Source organism: Cinclus cinclus, chromosome 6 (assembly GCF_963662255.1).
Source record: "Cinclus cinclus chromosome 6, bCinCin1.1, whole genome shotgun sequence".
In the NCBI taxonomy this organism is placed as follows: Eukaryota; Metazoa; Chordata; class Aves; order Passeriformes; family Cinclidae; genus Cinclus; species Cinclus cinclus.
In genome coordinates this window covers 59,554,768-59,575,842 of record NC_085051.1, presented here as the reverse complement: position 1 = coordinate 59,575,842, position 21,075 = coordinate 59,554,768, and the positions used below count along the sequence as shown (strand labels likewise).

At 49.6% G+C, this 21,075-nt stretch overlaps 1 protein-coding gene across 4 annotated transcripts in view; it reads left to right on the top strand.

Moving 5' to 3' along the window:
- Positions 1–4,942: 4,942 nt before the first annotated feature.
- Positions 4,943–21,075, top strand: part of SAMD4A (sterile alpha motif domain containing 4A) — a 95,266-nt gene continuing 79,133 nt past the window's right edge. For all 4 annotated transcript variants that reach the window (XM_062495815.1, XM_062495811.1, XM_062495812.1 and 1 more), the window contains exon 1: positions 4,943–5,757. In XM_062495815.1, the coding sequence (XP_062351799.1) occupies positions 5,562–5,757 (196 nt within the window). In that variant the 5' untranslated portion in view covers positions 4,943–5,561. The remainder of the gene's footprint in view (positions 5,758–21,075) is intronic.

Genomic DNA, 21,075 nt, shown 5'->3' with positions numbered 1-21,075 from the left:
AGAGGGGCCCAGAGTTACTCAGGAGTGCAGGCCCATGGCAGGTGTGAGTGGAGCTGTTCTCCATGCCCAAGCCAATGGCTGGAAAGGATGGGATGGGATGGGACATATCTCGTGTGCCCCACAATTCAGCACAGATAACCAGGCTGCCCTGAAGGCCAGCACGCACAGAGATCTCAGTCCTGGAAAGGCACATTCTGCAAATACTCACTTGATGTTGGTGGGACAATCAGGTGTTGCAGAATTTATATTCAAGGGATTGTTTGAAAGTGGCAGAGCCCAGTGAAACTTACAGGAAATCCTTCACATTCCTTTCTGCATCCCCTTCTCTCTCAGCCCCTCTTCATCACTGATTCTGTTGGCATCTCCAGGCATGAGAGCAGCCTGTGATACATTTGCCAGGGATGGTTTTTAGAGGACCGTTAGTTAAGCTGATTTATTTTATTGGTTCTGTATCCCCAGGGTCCCTGTGAGCCAACTCATCAAGTGTGCAGGACAGAGCTGACGCTGCTGGAGAGGCGATGTCCGTGCACTTCAGAGAGGACATGGGATCTTTCACAGCAGCCCCTTGACAGTGGCTCAACAAATACAATGTGAGCATCCCTTCCATGCTAACCAGTATTTCCCAGTGCTCCTTTCTCCAGGTGTTTGCTGCCGCTTCTCTTTCCCTTTAAGATCTGTGGTCACAGCTCAAGCCAGAGGGGTAAATGTGCTTTTCCCACCAGCCCTCATCTTCCATCACCCAGTGATCACTGCCTCCAGCACCAGAGAAGTCAGTCTGTGCTGCTTTCACCAGGATTTGGGCTGTGCAACACTTCATTTTCTACTAACAGGGCTTAAGAAGCAGTGATTGTATGTCCACACTGGGAGTTGATCCATGATTCATGTAGACAGTCATGATAAGGCTGGAAGATGGTCTTTAAGGTCCCTTCCAACCCAAATCCTTCAAGGATTCTGTGATTTTTATGTCTGCCTCATCCAGTTTGAAAATGCAGACCCACAGAGGTTTTATTGTTTACTTTTAATTTTAAATTTTCTTGTATTTCTTTTTGGTTTGAGTTTGTTTTTGAAGGTTGTTTTTTGGTGTGAATTTTACACCTCCACTTCACCACCCAAGGTAAGGGAAATGCTGCCATCCCAGTGGCCAATTCCCACACTGTGTTTAGGAACAAATGGAAATGATGTGTTTAATTATCTCAGCCTGCTTACCATGGTATTTTCCCTAATATTTGGGTTTAATGAGCTGGGAAATCTGGGCCATTGTGTGCTGGTGGATACACTCATCCTTTCTTCAGCTAAATATCTTATCAGATAGCTTCCACAGAGATGAGCAACTGCTTCCTTTGAACTCAAGAATCATCAGGATTCACTAATTTGCTTCGACCACCTGCTTGGCTAATATTACCACAGCCCTATTATTTTCCCTCTGAAATGGTAAACAGAAATCTAGATGTTGCTGTACTGACCTTGGGGAAGAGGAGGCTGAGGTTGCAGCTTCCTCATGAGGAGCCTTGGATGGGCAGCTCCAATCTCTGCTCTCTGTGACGGTGACAGGGAATGGCTGGAGCTGTGTCAGGACAGGTTCACGTTGGATTTCAGGAAAGGTTCTTCCCCCAGAGGGTGCTGGGCACTGACCAGACTTCCCAGGGAATGGGCACAGCCCCAAGGCTGCCAGAGCTCCAGGAGCATTTAGACAACACCCTCAGGCACAGGGTGGGATTGTTGGGGTGTCTGTGCAGGGACAGGAGTTGGACTGGATGATCCCTGTGGGTCCTTTCCAGCTCAGGATATTCTGTGATTCCATGACCCACCCCAGCCCAGCATCTGCTCTGCCCCAGCCCACAACACCACGGGCAAGGCACAGCCCCACCAACAGCCTGTGCTTCCTACCCAGGGACTTGCAGCCCTGCAGAAATGCTCCAGCTGGATCTGCAAAGATCCCAAGGTCCCATAGGAATTACCGTATAAAAGAGAATTTCCCTGCTCCTTCACTCAGTCTGCCTTGTGTTTTACATGGGGTGTCTTTGCTCCCAGGACATGTGGTCTGCGCTTTGGATTCTCCATCCACAGGGAAGAGAGTTGGCCACGGGGTTGTTGGTGAGTACCCCCACTGCAGTAAGGAAAGGAGATTTGCTCTCAGACAGCTTGAGAATCCTTCCATCACACAGATCTGCACGGGCACCCGCCCTGCAGAGCATGGAATGCAGCAAGGAATTTCTTCCACGGGACACAGAACTGTTTTTTTTAATTACCATAGAAACTTCCAAACATCAGGTGTGTGCTGTTAAGTCAGGATCTCACTCCTCCACAGCTGCCTCCTTGGGACACTGGGGAACAGGAACTGTGGAGTCCTAAATGGCAGGTGATTATTTTTGGATTAATTAGTAAGTGTGGTCTTGATGTCTCCAGGATAGAAACTGTGGCTTTGATCCTTTTACTCTTTTCATCCACAGCTTGCTGGTGTGGGGGGACACCATTTCCCACCGCCCTGCCCAGCCTCACAGGGAGATGCATTTACTGCTTCAGCCCTAAATATCTTTCTCATCATTGCCGTTCCCACTTTAGACGTGCAAAATGCAAAACCTGGGAGGCGTTCTTGGCACAGCCAGCTTGGCAACCCTTAAATTAGCGGGGTGTGAGCGCACGGCGTTCCCAGCCGGAGCTCCTCGTGCCGCTGGAGCCTCGCTCCGCCAGACGCGCACCCGGCCTGGCAGATGGTGCGTCCTCACATCTCCACAGGCCATCCCAAAGCACACCCCGACAGCGGGAGGGCTGGCAGCACTGCGGTGAGGGGAAAAGAGCTCCTTGGTGGAGCATTTACTGGGATGGAGCCGGAGGACGAGGCAGATGGCCGGGGTTTGTTGGCAGGGAGCTCTTGTTTGTTTAATTAGTCACCAGACAGACTGAGAGCTCAAAGCAAACTCCGAGTGTGGTGAGATGGACCATTTGCTCTTGACGTCTACCTGGTGATCCCCATCTCGTCATTCTGCAGTGGGATTGATGCTCCAGCACACGGGACCAGGTGTTCCTGGTGATTTTGGGTGGCTTTTGTTTCCTTGCTACTATTTTTCCCCCAAAAGGGGCAGATTCAGACACGTGTTGCTTTAAAAAGCAACCGAAGGATTCACAAACATGGAGTTTTTCTTTCTCCAGCCCCCACCAGAGCACACAGCCACTTGTAGGGGATGGATTTCTAAAGTAGCTCCAAGAGGGCTGGAGAGGGACTTTGGGCAAGGGCCTGGAGCGACAGGACAAGGGGGAATGGTTTCCATTGCCTAGAGGTTGGGATGGATGGGATATTGGGAATGAATTCCTGGCTGTGAGGATTGGGAGGCCCTGGCACAGGGTGCCCATAGAAGCTGTGGCTGCCCCTGGATCCCTGGAAGGGCCCAAGGCCAGGTTGGACATTGGGGCTTGGAACAGCCTGGGACAGTGGAAGGTGTCCCTGCCCATGGCAGGGGTTTGGAATGAAATGAGCTTTAAGATCTGTGACTCAGTGGTGGATTGGTTGCCATGATCCTATCGTGTCTCCCTCCCAGGCCGTGTCCTGACACCTGGGCGTGTCTCCCAGCTCTGAGCTTCCCTGTCCTCAAAGTAATGAGGACTGGGAGATGCTGCAAAGGCAGAATAATGAAATCATAGAATTGTTAAGGTTGGAAAAGCCCTCTAAGATTTGAATCCAACCCTTCCCGCAGCACAGCCAAGCCCAACACTGACCCATGTCCCCAAGTGCCACATCCACACAGCTTTTAAATCCCTCTAGGAATGAGGACTCCACCACTGCCCTGAGAAGAGGTATCAGTGTCACTTGTTCCTGAGCATGGATCAGATATTTTGAGGATTCCTAAAGGGGCTCTGAGAGAGCTGGAGAGAAACTTTGGACAACAGGCTGGAGTGACAAGACAAGAAGAAATAGCTTAAAATTGACAGATACTCCCACAAATAAAAAAACCCCACAGATAAAAGCACTTTATACCTTTATTTTTGCTTTATAAAATGTTTGATTATGTTCAGTATTTGATGCCTTCCTGCAAACACTTGTGCTTAGGGTTTTAAATCCCCCATTTCCCTTCTTATATATATACACCTTTATCACTCACCCCTTGCAATGGAATGGAAATAAATCAAATTTTAAAAAAAGGGAAATAAACGATAAATGGGAAAAGGAAATAAAATATGCACAGGAGATTATAACCCAAACACAAATCCTGCATCTGTACACTTGCTGCTTGACAGGGTTAAATTCATGTATATTTAACACGTATATCTAATACGCAAAACCCTGAAAAATAAAAAGAGTTTTAAAAATTCCCGTTTGGGGACCAGGCCACATCTACCAGAGTCCAAAGCGGCGCTTCCCCCCGCCAAAATATCCCCCGCTGCCATTACCCCGCAGCCCACTAGAGGGTGATTTCCTCCAACGGGAGCTCCGGACTGTGTTTTCCAGCGTTCCCTATCACAGGAGGAGCGCCCAAAATCCCCGGGGGGGGTGGCGGTGACACCGAGGGGACGCACGGGGGACGCGCGTCCCCCCTTCGGGAGCCCCGCCCCGCCCCCGGCTCCGGCGCGAGGCTCGGCCCCGCCCACCCCCTCCGATGACGTCACCAATATGCAAATGAGCGCCATGGGGGAGCGGGGGCCCGGCGCGCGGCCGGGCTCAGTCTCGCGCCGCGGAGCGCGCGCGCGCCCCCCCCCCCCTCCCCCCTTCTTCCCCTCTTTCCCTTTTCCCTTTTCCCGCCTCCTTCCCTCATTTCCCCCCCCTTCATCCCATGGACATGGCATGGCCACCTTAAAAACGCCGCGCCGCCCCCTCCTCCCCCGATCGCCGGGGCCGGTATGAGTCAGGTGAGTGTGTTTTCGTACGGAGTGTGTGTGTGTGCGCGCGCGCGGGGGAGAACTTTTTTCTTTTTTTTTTTTTTTTTTTTTTGGTGGGGGGGGTGGGGGGGAGACTGTGCTGCAGTGGGGAGGGGGTGCTGGGTGCACCCTCCCCCCCCATCCCAAATGGCGGTGTTGGATGTGGGGGGATCGCGGTGACGGTGTGGGAATGCGCGTTGGATGAGGAGTGGGAGGAAGGCAGCGGGCTGAGGGCGAGCCTTCCTCTCCATCCTCCTCCCCCTCGTCCTCCTGCAGCCCCTCTTGACGCCCCCTCCTCTCTCTGTTCCAGGTGTGAAGCCCCCGCCGGGAGAAGGTCGTTCCCCTCTCTGGCTGCAGCCCTGACGCTGGGATTTTCCTTTTTTTTGGCTTTTTTTTCTTTTTTTTTTTTTTTTTTTTTTTTCGGCCCCACCACCTCCCTCCCTCCCTCGCTCCCTCCCTCCCTCCAGGAATCCAGCGCTGCACCGAAGCCAGAAGAGAGGGAGCAAAACCCAGCCCAGGCCGAGAGCTGCGTCCAGAAACCAAACCCGCCCTTCGCGTCGCAAAGGAGATTTTTTTTTTTTTAATAATTATTACTATTATTTTTATTTTTACTACCCCTGACCCGAGCACGGTGGCGGCAGCGGCGCCGGGACGGGGAGGCTGTCCCGGTTATTTATTCTCTCCCCGCAGAGCTGTCCCTCCGGCTCACCATGATGTTCCGAGACCAGGTTGGCGTGTTGGCCGGGTGGTTCAAGGGCTGGAACGAGTGCGAGCAGACTGTTGCTCTGCTCTCCCTGCTCAAACGCGTCAGCCGGACCCAGGCTCGCTTCCTCCAGCTCTGCCTCGAGCATTCCCTGGCAGACTGCACCGAGCTCCACATCCTCGAAGGGGAGGCCAACAACCCCGGTGAGTGCCGGCGCTTTGCTGCGACCCTTCTCGGGCGATGCCGTCGAAATTTTTAAATAAATACACCCAAGGAACGGGTGCGGTTCGGGAGCTGTGGGGGCTTCCCCAGCTCGGTTCTTTCTCTGCTCACGTTTCATTTTCCAAACGGGGTTTGGTTTATTTCAGTTTGGTTTTTTCACAGCAAACTACTCCGCTCCATGGCGTGGTGTAACTACGGTAGCGTGAATGATTGGTGGGGGTTTTTTTTTATTTTTTATTTTTTTTTCCTTTCCCCCCGCGCCCCCCCTTCCTCCTTCCATGCAGTTTCCTGTGAAATAAGTAAGTCAGGTCACGTAGAGTCTGGATTTTCTAGGCTTCTTTTGGGCAACGTGGCTTGCTTTGCTCTCTGCAACATGCAGAAGCAGCCCATCGCTACCTCAGACGAACTGTTATTGTATAAAGGTCTGAGCAACTGGGTTATCCTATTTTTTTTTTCCTGTTAAATGTGGCAATTCCTATTTCATCATTCAGATCCTGTTTGGACGCATTTTTTTCCTGTGGCTCTGAATACCCCCTTGTGTTTCAGCAGAGCTTTAAGAAAATATGAGTGGACTGTTTCATGTTACTGAGCGTGCAGGGTGCAGGACAGAAAACGTGCGTGGCTACCGAAAGTGTATTTTTCTTCTATTTTTTCGCCATTAGAAGTTGCTCAACTCCTCCAAAGTAAATGGGAGTTTGGAGCAGGATGGGAATGGCACAGGAGCCGTGCGAGTTGCACCGTGTGTTCCCGTATTTATTTATGGGGGGTGTGTTACAGATGTGTGCGTTCCTAAGTGTGGATGTACACAGGGGATGCGAGTTGCTTACAGCAGAGTTTTTGTAACACCGAGGGTCAGTAGGAAAAGCAAAATGTCATTTAGCCGCACAGTTCTGTTTCTCCAACCCTTCTCAAAAAACAAAAAAAAATAAATCCCAAACCAGAAAAAAAAAAATCCCACAACCGATAAAAAAAGCAAAGCAACCCCCCCATTCCTGAGCACCAAAATCCCAGGGGTTGGAAGCTCTTGGGTCTGGGGCTGTGCGTGGCAGAGCAGTGCCGGGGAGCGCTCTGTGCCGGGTGGAAATTTGCGGCCGGATCCCGAACAGAGCCCCCGGTGTGGACGGGGCGGGAGGAATGCAGGGTCCTTCTCCAGCTGTTCCCTATTAGAGCACCGAGCCGGCAGGATTTGGCAGCTGCCTGTGCTGCCATTTGATGACAAGGTCCAGCGCAGCGCCGTGCTCCACCGAGGACGGGTTTAAGTCCTGCAGGAAACCGAGCCTGGAGCTGCTCCGGCGCAAAGGGATCGGGGCTGGCTGCAGGGGAGCCAGGCTGGAATTGGCCGTTCCCTTATATAGCTCGCAGGAATGAGAGGGAGGAATGCTGCCGAGTGCGTCCGGGCGCAATGCTGCTGCTGCTGCTTTTATAAACAGCTGAAGGGATGAACCTCATCCATCCCTTTGGGTGGGGAGGCCCCGGGGGGGGGGGGGGCCGGGAGGGAACGCATTCTCCAAACTTGTCTGCTCCTGGATAAATCTGCAGCTTCCCGCGCCAGGTTTGCTGTGATTCCCCTCTGCGAGCGTTGTATTTTTAATTTTATTATTTTTTTATCAGCATCTCAGCTTTTCATTCCGGCTGTGGGTTTGGCAGTAGCCGTGTCCCCCACAGCTGGCCAGGGAATTGGAGGGGTTGATTTGCCTCCTGCCATCAGGAGAGGCGAATTGTGAAGGAAAGCAGGGATCCGAGGTGGTTCTGGACACAAAGTCACGTAGAACCGCCTGTCTGGTGGCATTTTCTCGGTGTAAGCCTGGGTGCAGACCAGGGGCTGGGCCCTTCCCATCTCCGCTCGTGCGAGCAATCCCTGCTTGCCCCTGTAATCCCGTTGACCTTGCTTGGCACGAGGATTTCTCCTGTGTGCAGAGCTTGGCATCCAGCCCCTGCCTGGCCCTTGCTGCGTTGGTGGAGCTGCCTGAGCTGTCCCTGGCATGCCTTCCAAAAAGGATCTCCTTCTCCAGGGCATTCGTAACTCCCATGCCAAAACCTGGATCCCTTGAGTTCCTCTTTCTCACCAAGCACCCCTTCTGTCTGGCTTTCCCATGGGATGGACATATCCATGCATCCTGCAGAGCAGGACATGTGCTTTGCCAGGCAATCCTCTTGCAGTGCAGGGAAGGTTAGCTGAGATTCGTAACCAGGCTCAGTTAGAAAATAGCCTTTAGTCTCCCGTGTTAGTGCTGCCTTCCTAAAACCACCTGTATTCCTTAAATCACTCCTGTCCTGTGCCTGTTTGGCAGTCTGGCGCTTGTCACTTGCCTGGCAATGGAATCACACCAAGTCCTGAACAGCAGTGTTGTCGTGGAACCTTGTGTTACTTCATTACTCTTTGAATCCTGGTGTTTGCATTACTAATTTGGGCTCAATTCCTTCCCGGGCTGGCGTCTGAGGTGGCTCCTGGTACATTTTCCTGGTGTTTGCTGACTTGGAAATAGTGGCTGCCTGCTTGTAGGTGCCTCCCTGGTGGAGACTGTAAGGCAGGGGATGTTCCCTTTCCATGAAATCCACTGTCTGGGAAGGGGTGTCACCAGCTGAGTGTAATGCGCTGGGCTAATGTGCTGGAGCAGGTGTTGGAATTACACTGGGTCCTCATGAGAACTGAGTTGTTTTGTACATGCAAGACCTGTTGCTTGCCCCAACCCTGTGGAGAGGTGGGAGAATTGGAATGTTACCCATGTGTGGTGATGCTTAGGAGGAGGTGGTAGCCCTGCTGTGGTCTGTGGTAGATGGGCACCATCCTTGGAAATTTTATCACCAACAACGGAGATCAGGAGGGTTCCCAAAGAGAGACCAGGGCTCAGAGATCCTCTCAGACTGGTGGTGCTGTGCTCAGAACATTCAGGTGTGTGGACCAGGCGTTTCAGCAAAGATGGCCAGGTTATTTCTTGCCTGGTAGACTCCAGACGAGAGGTCTGATGAATGGCAGATGTGGTGGGAAAACTCAAGGAAAAAAAAAACAACTCTCTTTAACTAGCTAATTGCCACAGAAAAGCAAAGGTAGTTTGTTAGAAGGAGTTCTGACTTGTTTTTTTTTCTTTTTTTTCTCCCCCCCAAGTGTGCGGGTATTTTCATAATGCTGTCTCATCAGTGTTGCAAACCCATTGTGGCTCTTCTATGTACAGCTGTGTATGACCCTCAGAAGTAGGAGTGGGAAGCAAACATGGAAGGATATCTATACATTCTTCATTAGGTGGAAATGTCCAACTTGGGATTGTCCTGAACAGTGACTTCACTGAGCTTTAATGGTTTAAACCGGTGAAGAATGCGGGTTGCTGCTAATTCAGTTTGAGCCTGAATGGCTTGGTCTGCTGAGAAGGAGGAGAATATGGAAACCATATTATCCCTGCACAGAAATAGAAGTTTCAGGTATTGCATAGCACTATTTAAAAGCCTGCTATAACTTCCTTCCTTCCTTCCAGCCTGGCCTTGCTGGGCAGCTTCGGTCCCAGCTGCTCGGAGCCGTCAGGACACGGTGACCTGCTCTAAGCTGCCAGTAAAGGTCAGGCTGGAGTGGGGTGAGCCTTGTGGTGGGAAGGGGATCTGTGCTCCTCCTGGGACACCCAGGGGTGCTGGCTATGGCTACTCTGTGGGCTGCACACCCAGTGAGGAGTTGTGGGGGGCTGTATCCATGAATCATGGTCCATAGGCTTTGGGCACTGAGTGCAGAAGGTGCTTCTACTTCCATCTACTCCAGCATCCCTCTGTGTTCTTTTTCCCAAAGCGCATCCCACCCCACCAGCTCTGGCTTCCTCATTCCTGCAAGGTTGACAGAAGTGCCTAAAGACTCCTGTAGGTGCTCCAGGTGTCCCAACACCCACGTGCACTGATGGAAGCAGTGACAGCTTTAAGCTCTTGGCCTTAAAGGACAGCAAGCTTTCTCTGGCCTGTGCACAGGACATTAACTGCTCCATATGTTAGGGCCAAAATCTTTATTTCGTTTCAGCAGGCTGTCAGGTATCACAAGGAGAGAATCAGGGTGACCTAGATTCCTCATCCTGGGAAGGACTGGCCAAAGGAAGAGACAAGGGTTGCAGGGAGCTGTAATGTCCTTTTAATAGTCCAAGTGATGCAGCTGGAAAAAATGGCCAGGCATGAAGGTGCACCAGCTCAAAGGAGGGCTTGTGTGGTTGTGGTTTTTGTTCCCCCCCCCCCCCCCCCCCCCAAGTGTACCAGCTGGTCTATTAAAAGGTATTACATATTCCTGCAGACCTTGCTGCTTATATCCTTAGCTCCCTGTAGCTCCAGCCCTGCATCTATTGCTGCCACCCTAGCCACAGACAGATTCCCAGCCCATCAGGAAGCTGCTACCCCTGCACTGTGCAAATTTTGCAGTTCATCCCCAATGCCCCCCACTGATGGCAGATCATCCCAGTGCCCAATTTGAAGGTGTTTCTCATTTTTAAAATTTCTTTCTTGGCTTAGAGTTGCGTTGCAATGCTGAGCTGTGGTTTAAATGTCTTTGGTCTGTGTGAGAGTGTCACTGAGCTGTCACACAGTGGGACTGGAGGAGCCCAGGAGGAGGATGGGTTGAGGAACTTAGCCTGTGCTTATTAGAAGTGGTTGGAAATTCTAAGTGCAGGGCTGGACACTGGCATTGTGTGGTCATTCCACACACTTGTCTCTGCCTGGAGAGGGATATGAGCAGCCCTGCCAGCTCTGCTCATTAAAAATTAGGAGCTGGGACTCCTAAATGGAGAGATCACAGAATCACTGAAGGGGCTCACAGGAGGTTTGGAAGATACCTGAAGGATCATGTTGTTCGTTCAAACCTCTCAGACAAGGGACAGCTTCCACCAGACTAGGCTGCTCAGAGTTCCATCCAGCCTGGCCTTGAGCACTTCCAGGGATGGGGGCACCCCCAGCTTCCCTGGGTGACCTGGGCAAATGTCAGATCTGCTGAGCTGTTAGGCACTTGACTTTAACCTGCCTGTTGGTGCTTGACCTGCTGCCACACATTTCTCCCAGGTTTTGTTAGCAAACTTGAGGGCTAAAAGCTTTCAGTGCTGGGATTTTTGGAAAATACCAAGGGAAGGGGTATACAGAAGTACAGAGTGGTGTTAGCCAGGGGCTTTGAGCCAGGTTACACACCCAGTGTTCTCTTGTGATTCAAATCTATTTTTATTTTTAGGGATGCTTTCCAGAGTGGCTGTGGGAAGCACTGCAGGCAGGAGGAAGATCTGTGGTGTGGCATTACAAAAGTTCCCCTTTGCTGTCCCCCTCATCCCAGTGCTGGGACCTACAGGAGACTCTTCTGGGCTTGCACTTTGCTCCTATTTGCTTAAAAACTTTTTCCTTTGTCGTTCCTGGTGTGTGTCCCTTGCGGTAAGAAGAGTAAGGGGACACTCCTGTGCTCACTCCCAAAATCTTGGCTGCATGAATGACAAGGTCTCCTCTGTTGGCAGAGCTAATGAGGACCAGGTCTTTTGGATGGGTGGTGGCAGAGCTTGCCAGGGTAGTAGTTTTTAGGTAGTAATGCTTAAAATGGGAAGAAAAAAGTTAAGTAATGGTAACAGCCTGTTTTGCTGCCTGGAGCACAGTGTGGTGCAAGGGGGTTGCTCATGGGTGGGCTGCTTTCTCCCAGAGACCTTTCCATACTTTGCAGTGTCCTTTTAACCATTTTCTCAGGTAGTTCATGGCTCAGTGAGGAGTCTGAGGCCAGGGTTCATTTCCCCACTGGCTTCATTTGGGAAAAATCCCGCTGTTGAAGTGTGTGTGAAAGATGCAGGGAAGCATTTCATGCATCATCACAGACCTGAGCTGGAATTCTCTGCCTGGATCAGCTTGTTCTTTGATTCCTTCTGTGCAGGTATCTTGTATTTGTGCTTGGAAAAGCAGCAGAGCTGAAGTTCTCTCCCACCAGAGTGGGCGCAGGAAGGATGTTGGTGAAGGAGAGGAAGCACACAGAGCATCACTGTCAGGATATAGATTGATGGGAGAGGTCGAGGACAGCTTTAGATCAGGAGCTGAACAGGAACCAGCTGTAGAGCCATCAATTAAAATAATCTAGTTTGTGAATACACTTATCTGCAAATGAGATTAAATGGATGAGTGGGGAAAGCGCTCTGCTCGTAGCTTGGGCTGTTGCTGGTGGATGATCCTCTGCACAGTTGTATCCTCTGGCGTGTTAGACCTCAAAATATGAGCAAAGCTGCATGCCCATTTCACCAATTCGATATTTGCAGTTAGGCCAGTTGCTTTTAAAGTAGTTGCTTTGGTCAGCTGAATTTTCCCACGGAGTTTCCCTGAAGCAGTTGAAGGTGGTGGATCACGGTGCAAATTCCCATCTCCCTCCAATTTCTCGAGCTTTGCCCTTCTTTTTTCCTCTTGTTCCATCCAAAAATCCACCTTGGTTTCGTTAGTGGCCCATGGAAGCCACTTCTTACTGAGCTGGGAGTTATGTTTGCAATCAGCACAACTGAAATAGTAATTAGTGTGAACGCTGGCTTTATTTTAGGATGCATCCGTCAGTGCTTCAGCGCTCCAGCGTCGAGCTCGTGTCTAGTGTTACCACAGATAACTGCTGGGAGAAAGGGCACCCCTGGCACTGCCCCTGCACCCCAGCCTCAGGGTTGGACTCATCAGAGAGGGGAGAAGCTGCTGTACTGCAATGCTGTGCTTTGTGGGGCTCCCACCTGATGGCCCCAGATTCCTCCTCACTTCTTGCACGGTGCCAGCTGAGTGCAGGAGCCCACACAAAGCACAGATCATTGTGTTTGAAGCCTTTTTTTTCCCTGCAGAAACGCCCCAAGGGTGGTGGCATGAGCCCTCACATGAATTGTGTGTTTGTGCAGATCTACCTCGCAGTGTGCATGTGCCCTTTGTATTTCCAGTTTTCACCAAATAAACAAGAAAATTACTATTTTACTAACTTGGTTATGTAAGAGCTGCTGAGGGATCTAAAAGAGGCTGCAGGTCTGATGTAAGGGATCCCCAGGCTTGCACGTGCATCCCTTTTCCCTTAAAAATGGTGTGTTTATCTTTTCAGTGCTCTGATCCTAAGAAGAGACTCAGAGATTTGCAGAGGTCATCACTGAGTGTGAGTTTGGCAATGGCAAACAGCCAAGCCAGTGGCTTTCCATCTTGGCCCAGTAATCACAAATAAAGTTGAGGTTGGAGTGAGCAGATCCATTCCCGACTTCCTCTTCCGCAGCAGATGCATTAAGTGGAAGGGCAGGATCTCCTCAAAACAAGGTTGGGATTCTCTGTTAGAGAAGGTGTTCTTTGGAAGGAGTTTTGTGGGCAGAGGGAGCTGTGTTTCTGCCACAGGGGGATTGCAAGCTGGATTTTCTCTGATGGAGCAGACCGTGGGATGGTCTCATCCACAGCCTTGAAACTTGGTTTGCTCTAGTTCTAGGTACTGAGCAGCAAATGAGCCTGGTCAGGGTGAGTGTGCCAGCTCCAGAGGCAGAAACCCAGTTTGTTTTGTACCTGGCAGGAGCTGGTTGTGAGGCAGGTTCATGGGCTTCTCCTGGCACTCCGTGCAGGAGACAGACACATCTGGCTAAAGCAAGAGGAGCTGTGAGTGGAGGATTTACCAGCACAGGCTCCCCCATCAGGTGCCCTGTTCACAGTGTGGGGTTTTGTTGATGTATTTACATGCAGTGACTCCGTGGCATGGCTGTATCCTGAATTTCAGCCTGGTTTCTCTGGGCTCTGTGCAGGTGTGGGGTGCAGCATCTCAGCTGTGGCTCCCTGGGCTCAGTGCTCCTGTCTGGAATTTGCTGATGGTCCCTGTAGATTTCTGCTCTGAGTTGAAGCTGTGTGGAAACCAAGTATTTCTCTACCATTAACCCTGCCTGCTGCCCTTGGCAGACTTCTCAGGGCATTTGCAGTGCAAACACTTTCTTGTATTCTGTCAGAATAATCCACGGGGCAGAGTAAGGTGCTGCCACAAATTCAGGGTCATTTTATGTTGTGGACAAGGGACTGTCCAAGATGGAAAACAACAGATGGATGATACTGATGGCTCTGTTTGCACCAAGGGCTGAGCCAGCTCCTGCCACAACCCCTGCAAGCCTTCCCTATTACTTGCAGGAGCTGGATGTGGCCCAGCTTGTTGAGCTATTATGCCTGGAGATGTTATTTGACTTAAAATAATGTTAATATTGTGACTGTTGTCTGCAGGATTCAGCAGCTCTGCTTCACTCTTGGCTCTCAAGCAAGGCTGCCCTGCTTTAGAAGCATGGGGTGCTTCAAAAAGCTTCTCTTCTGTTACTGATGCTCACAAATAATTAATTCCAGATTGCCTTTTTTTTTTTAATGCAGCTTGTTTCAGGCAAGCCACCAACCTGCCTCTCTTTTAACCAGTTAGCTCTGCTCCTTGGCTTTGCTCTTGCCTGGTGGGCAATGGGTATGTGTTGTGTTTGGAGTTTTAGTTGTTGTTATAAGAAGAAACTGAGTGGGTGGATAAAACAGGGTTTAACCAGGTTTAGCTGGAAGTATCTTAAAACCCACTTTCCATGCTGCTGCTTTTTTTTTTCCTGTGTTTTTAACCCTGAACATCACAAATCAGTTCTTCTTGTCATTGGGTTTTTTGTGTTGTCCCTTTTTCTCTGTTCCCGATCAGCAGTGGGAGTTGAAGAAGGAAGAAACTGGGAAGAGAAATGTGGAGGGAAAAACCCGCAACTTTTGTTGGGTGAAACTTGGCTGATCTGACATGTACAAGCAGAACATGGTGTTTCTGCAGTCTATGTCCATACATTTTCCTGTTTTTCAGTTTTCCTGTTGGGATATTCCTCTTGTTTTTCATGTAGCAAGCATCAATGTGATTTTTCTGCCATTTTTCTGACTGTTCCCCAGTGTGCTCAAGTTGCCACAGGGTCAGCTTGGTTCTGGGTAGGGCTTTTTTTAAATCCTACAGTTGCAAAGAAGTGGATTATTAAAGAAAATACAAACTCCCCTGGCTGTTTCCCTCCAGATAATGCAAACATAGATGAAATGTTGAGTTATAACTACCTGAGTGACCTTTTAAGATAAGAATTATTATTGACTGGTAGTATTGTGTTAAACTGATAAGAATTCTTTTTAGAAGAGGAGGAAAAAAAGCCCAACAAACCCTTCAGTAACCATAACAACTTACTCTGCAGTGCAGGGACAGCACACAGCTCCTTCCTGACACTGCTGCTAGGGGCTTAAGGGTGGCACCACAGGGATCCCATCCAGAAACATCCCCAGAGCTCCAGGTTGTGCTGTGAGGGATTCCTAAGGTCACTTGGCTGCTCTTGCTGCTGTCAGCTCTCTAATTTTCCTCATCTGCAGGGAATTTAGATGCAGACTTGTGCTGAGGCTCAGTCTGGTGCTGGGGGTTTGGCTGCAGTGGGAGGGATGCAAGGGTACTGGGAGCAGGAAGGTTCACAGACTTGCAGGATGATTTGGGCTGGAAGGGACCTTAAATCTCATCCATTTCCATCCCCTGCCATGAGCAGGGACACCTTCCACTGTCCCAGGCTGCTCCAAGCCCCGATGTCCAACCTGGCCTTGGACACTTCCAGGGATCCAGGGGTAGTCACAACTGCTCTGGGCACCCTGTGCCAGGGCCTTACCACCTCCACAGGGAAGGATTTCTTCCCAATATCCCATCTATCCCTGCCCTCTGGCAGTGGGAAGCCATTCCCTGTGTCCTGTCCCTTCATCCCTTGTCCCAAGTCCCTCTCCAGCTCTCTTATATCCCCTGTAGGCACTGGAGGGGTCTCTGAGGTCTCCCTGGAGCCTTCTCTTCTCCAGGCAGAACGGGGATGCTTTGGGAGGTTAAAGGATGCTTTCAGTGGTCCTTGCTTGAGAAATGAGGAATGAGGCAAAGAAATCCCTTCTTTACAGTGGCTGCAGCAGGATCAGGGCAGCCCTTGGAGCCCTGTTGGGAGCTGGATCCAGTCTCTGTGTCCGAGCAGAGGTGCCAGCTCCTGTTTTAGGTTATTACAGTGGGTGGGGAATGTGATGGGAACACACAGGTACAGCTGAGCCCCGTGGGCTGTGTTTGCATGTGCTGCTCCTGGGAATTCTGTCAGTTTAAAGCAGAATTCACAGTTTGGTCCCTTTCTGGTAAGGGGGTTGTCACTGAGACTGTTAGAGCTAAAGAAAATCAGCCAAGAGCAACTGGGGTTTTCTCATCACCTCCTCCCTCCCCATCCCCTTGCACTTGTATTACCCGTGTGCCGTGGGTTCCCAATTCTTGTGGAAAATGAGCTCACAGGTGGGGATGAGCCTAAAGGTGAACAAAAGACAAACAGCATCTTGGAAAGTGCAGAGACCCTAAAAAGAGAGAGGATAGGCCTGATAAAATACTCAAGGTATTTTAGAATTAGGGATGAGGAGAAAACAATGCATTTGAATCCATAGCAGAAAAGGCAAAGGTGTGCAACTTTGTGTGTCTGCTCAGGCAATCAATTACTTAAACCTGCTGGGTTAGGAGTCATGGCAGCAGCAGGGAAGCTGTGCAAAGGTGTGTACTTAGCCCCTGCTTGCCAACCTCTCCTCACATTCTTCTGGAGCAGCCAGTTGGATGCTGAGTGCTTTTTGTAGCCGATGTCAAATCTCGGTCAGCCGGAGGGCCTTTATAAATAAAGGTGTCTGCTGGTATTCAGGCATATGTGGATAATAGCTGCTGTAATTCAGCTGTCCAGCCTGGCTTCCCAGCTTTTATAAATGACTGATCAGAGATTCCTCTGAGAATGAGGATTTAAAGGGATGGAGCTGCTGGAAGTGGTCTCTGTGCTGATAAGTTTAGCAAGTCTCTGTCCCCGGGACAGGTGCCTGGAGTTGCCCTCCCTTCACTGATGTCCCAGGTTTGTATTTCACACAAGGCAAATGTTGCATTAATAAAACTTGTGCTGTGGTTAGATGGCAGGGCTCCACAGTCATTTTTTTGCAAGCTGCACTCAAATCTTTGAGTTTGCATTCTCTCTTTTTTCTTTTTTTCCTCCTTTTATTTATGGGAGCGGGTGAACACTCGGAGATCTCTCTGGACAAGCCACAGCAGCTGGAGGATACTGGTTTCTCTATGGAGTGAGGGAATTTCATCAGAGGAGCTATTGTTCCGCTGTGTTCTCAGCATTTTGGCAACTGTTCTTTAGATTAACCCTACAGAAAAGGGAGGGTGCTCTCTGCTGGGTCTGAAATAATTGCAGAAATGTGGGCAGATGCTTTTGCATTGTTAGAAATTGATCCTGGTTGGTAGTGGGGAAGCATGGTGTGGGATTAGGGAATGAAGAAGCCCAAGTTCTTCAAATCCCTCCTGAAGCCAAACTGGATGTCAGCATTGATGTTCAGCTGGTTTCTGTGTTTTAAAGGGAAGTAGTTGGTGTCTTCTCCCCATGCCTTGAGCTGTCAGTAATCTGGGTGTGGGATAGCTGGGGGTCCAGCCCACACCCCTGCTGAATTACTGCAGAATCCTCACTGGCTGCAGGATGCATTTCCCTGGGCTGTGTTGGGTTTACCTGGCACAGTTTTGGTAGCAGAGTGGCTTCTGTGAGAAGATAAACCCTGAAGGGGCATCCACAGCTTCTTTGGGCAACCTGTGCTGGGGCTTCACCACCCTCACAGCCAATAATTCATTTCCAATATCCCATCTAACCTGCTGATAGCAAAGAACCCATGTAGTGAGTCACAAGGGTGGCTTGAGACAGGGCTTGGAGTAACCTGGGATAGTGGAAGGTGTCCCTGCCCGTGGCAGGGGGTGGATCTGGATGGTCTTTAAGGTCCCTTCCAACTCAAACCATGCTGTGATTGCTCATCCAAGAGCTGCTGTGGTCTCTTGCAGGGGACCTGCAGGAGAAATGAGCCTGTGACTTGTGGCCAAGGGGTGATGAAGCTCCTCACTCACCCTGCAGCAGCTTCTCCTTCTGTCAGTGCCTGCAGGGCTGATTCAGCCCCCAGCTCTCTTAGTTGCTGGATCTGCAAAACATCACCAAATTCAGGGTTTTTTAATCTTATGTGTCTATTTTGATTCAGTTTACCCATACAATTACACTATTTTGCTTTATTACACGCAAAAAGATTAAAAATACATCTGGCAGAGAGGATTAAAAGCTGGTAATCTGGTGCTAAGAAGCACACGATGCTTTAGGATTTCCTTTCGAGGTGTGTGGAGATCTGGAACAAGAGCAAATGTGATCCTTTGTAGTTGGAGTTTTCATAGGGAGAGCTCATTAAAGCTGGGGTGATTGTTTGAGTGAAGGAGAAATGAATGAATTTAAAATATAAGACTAAATCCTACCACATTAAAGCAGTAGTTGTGATTTAAGAGCTCGTTTTTGGTTTGGCTTTGTGTTTTTTTGTGTGTGTAAACCTGGAGCAATAGGGTTATTTTACCTTTTAAGGGATTTAGAAAGTCTCTAATTTTCTTTTAATGTTGCAGAGCTTAAAAATAATGCAAGGTCAGGCTGAGCGTAACTAATTCCAGTGTGAAAGCAGAGGAAAGCCTGTTTCTCCATAGACTTACAATTAGTGCAGCAATCCTCCTCAGTACAGCCTTTGAGAGGTACGTAGCAGGAAAAGAGACTGCTGGAATCCTGATAAAAATATGTGCTCAGGGATATTTTTTTTCCTTTTTTTTTTTTTTTGTCCAAGGAGAAGGGAGAGCCCTATAAAAGCTGGGATTTAATTTAGTTTTGCTTTCTTTCATGTGTGCCCCAGGAGGGCTTGTGGCACGTCAGGGTGTGGTGAAGGTGCCCTTGGCTCTTTTGGGGGCTGGCGAACCCCTCTGGGGATTTGGAGTCCTTATCACTTGGTTTATCTGGGTTTACCCATGCAGGGTCCCAAGGATGGGGAGAGCTTTTTTCCCCAGGATCTGCGTTGGTCTGTGTGAGCTCTGCTGCTCTGTTTGGTGCTGGGATTTTGAGGGGGGATCCTCTCAATGCTTCGCAAAAATCTTTTTGTTGCACTGGTCAGACCTACTGTGGTGAGTGTTATCTTCATCATCTTGATGTCAAAAAAACCCCAAACCTGGCTATTTTCACACAGCTCTGGGTATGCTGTCTGTTCTGGCCTCCTGTGTAACAAGAAGCCCAAAGCATTATCCTGCTTTTCCTGCAGCAAGCCCGCAGCATTCCTGTGACAAAAACACACCTGGCTTTGGTCAGGCCACCTTTGGGGATCCCACAGGTGTCCTAGCAGCTGTGCTGCTGTGGCAGTAGCAAAGAGGTGTCACCTCAGTGCTGCAGGGGATGCCCTGGGCCCTCCACTGCCATCATTAGAGAGCTTTTCCCTCCTTGTCTCTTAGCACGTGTGTTGATTTTGCTTTCCAAGTTCTGGATTGCTGCCGCAACCCGTGTGTGTCCCTTCTTCCCCTACACTGTGGTGTCCTGCTGCTGGAGGTGGCCAGGAGACACTGGTGACACTGTGAGGATGCCTGGGGGAAGGGGAATTCCCATGTCCTTGCTCCCATTTCCCTTCCCTTGGCCACAGAGTCTGTTTTCACGGTGTCACCACCGGCATGGCGAGTGCTTTATGCCCTGTGCTCCAGGACAGACACTGAGGACACCGAGGTCCCTTTTGGCTCTCAGGGAGTCCCGGGATTGCCCCATCCCTGCCAGGGATGCAGGTGCTGGTCCCTGGGCTGCTCTGACTCTTGCCATTGTGGGATGCAGCCAGCAGCCTCCCATCCCTCAGTGCCAGCTGGAGCCCTGCCTGCAGCACCAGCCCTCCCTGGGCATCACCTTCCCTCTGGCAGAGACACAGCCAAAATAAAAGTGTTTTCCTCCCTCCATCTCCTACCTGCTGCAGCACTGCCTGGCCCTGGGGAGGGGGATGGGGCTGTGGGTATCTATCCAGAGCTACGATTTGGGCTGCTTTCCTCTCCCTCAAAATGCCTACACCCCCTGGTTTGCAAACACTACCTCACTCCATTGAGGTTTGGGTTTTGTTGTTAACTCCTTACATGCCTGTGGCTGATAAAATTTGGCCTGTTGTAGTAGAAATCCCAGCATGTGCTGCCTTTTTTTTTTTTTTTCCCCAGCAGAATCCATATGTTGAAGCTTTCAGGAGAGAGGAAAGCAACATTAACTTTTCATGTCTAGCGTCGCTAATTTAAGGGGTGAGAAATTGGCCTGGGTCTGTTTTTTAAAGAACTGAGCATACACTGATAGTACCAGTGTTGGTACTGAATAACTTGATAAGCTGAAGAATGCAGCAGTATCTAAAATTAAATCTGTTCTTAATTGCTGGGTTATAAATGGCAGCCTTTTCTCCAAATGGAATTAATTTATTATTTTTCATTTGCCGATACGAGTCTCGGCAGCACAAACCCCACATTTTGCATTAATACAATAATAAGGCACTTCCAAAAGGTGTGTTTGGCATTTGTAACACACAGCACAATCTAACAAACCATAAACTATGTCAAAATACTCCTAAAGTGGTAATTAAAACTTTTTTTTAAAATGTAGAATAGATGAATACATTCCAAATTGTGACTTTTCAATGAAGCTCTTTCATAAAAAGCATTGTTTCTTGCCAAAACAAATTCAAAGGCATTTTTGTAATTTCTGCTGGGGAAAGGAGGAGTGTTTATCCAGCCTTTCATGTTGGCTGGGCTTTTTGACTTTTATTTAAAACTTAAAAAAAAAAAAGAAGAAGTATTTTTGTCTGAGAGTGCATTACAAAGTCTCACTCCTGTCCTCTATGGAGCAATGTGCAATGAAGGCTGGGCCAGGATGTGCCTTGGGGTGCAAGGCTGTCTTTAGCATCCCACCTGCAGTTCAGTGGTGGTGGGATCCCATGGGATCCCATGTTGTATTTGGGGCAGACACGGATCCCAGAGTGGTTCCTGGGGTCGGGGATCCCACTGACATTCCCTCGGAGGAGGGAACCCCCTGTGAATGGGGTTCCCCTGCTTGCTTTGCAGAGCATCTTCTGCAGCCACTGGCATCCAAACAGTGCACAAAGGAAAACTGCTTGAGGTATTCACAGCTTTTCCTCCTGATTTTTTTTTTTTTTTTTTTTTATCATTTCAGTTTTGGATGTGTTTTTGACAGCTTTTACCTGCTGAGTCACCATTCGTCCTCATGCACAGGAGCTGCTCCTGACGTACTGAATCCCCGAGCAGGCTTGAGCAACCATCATTTAAAAATAAATCCTGTCAAGGAAATGGGCTTTTTTCCCCCCTCTTTTATTTATTTTTTTTTCCCCCTCATGTCACCAACTGCTTTTCCCACTGTGTGTTTGCTGTGTTGCAGGAGGTGAGTGTTTTATAGATGTGATGGCTTGGATGCTAAGGATGGCTTTACCATTTATCACATCCAGCCACCAAGGAT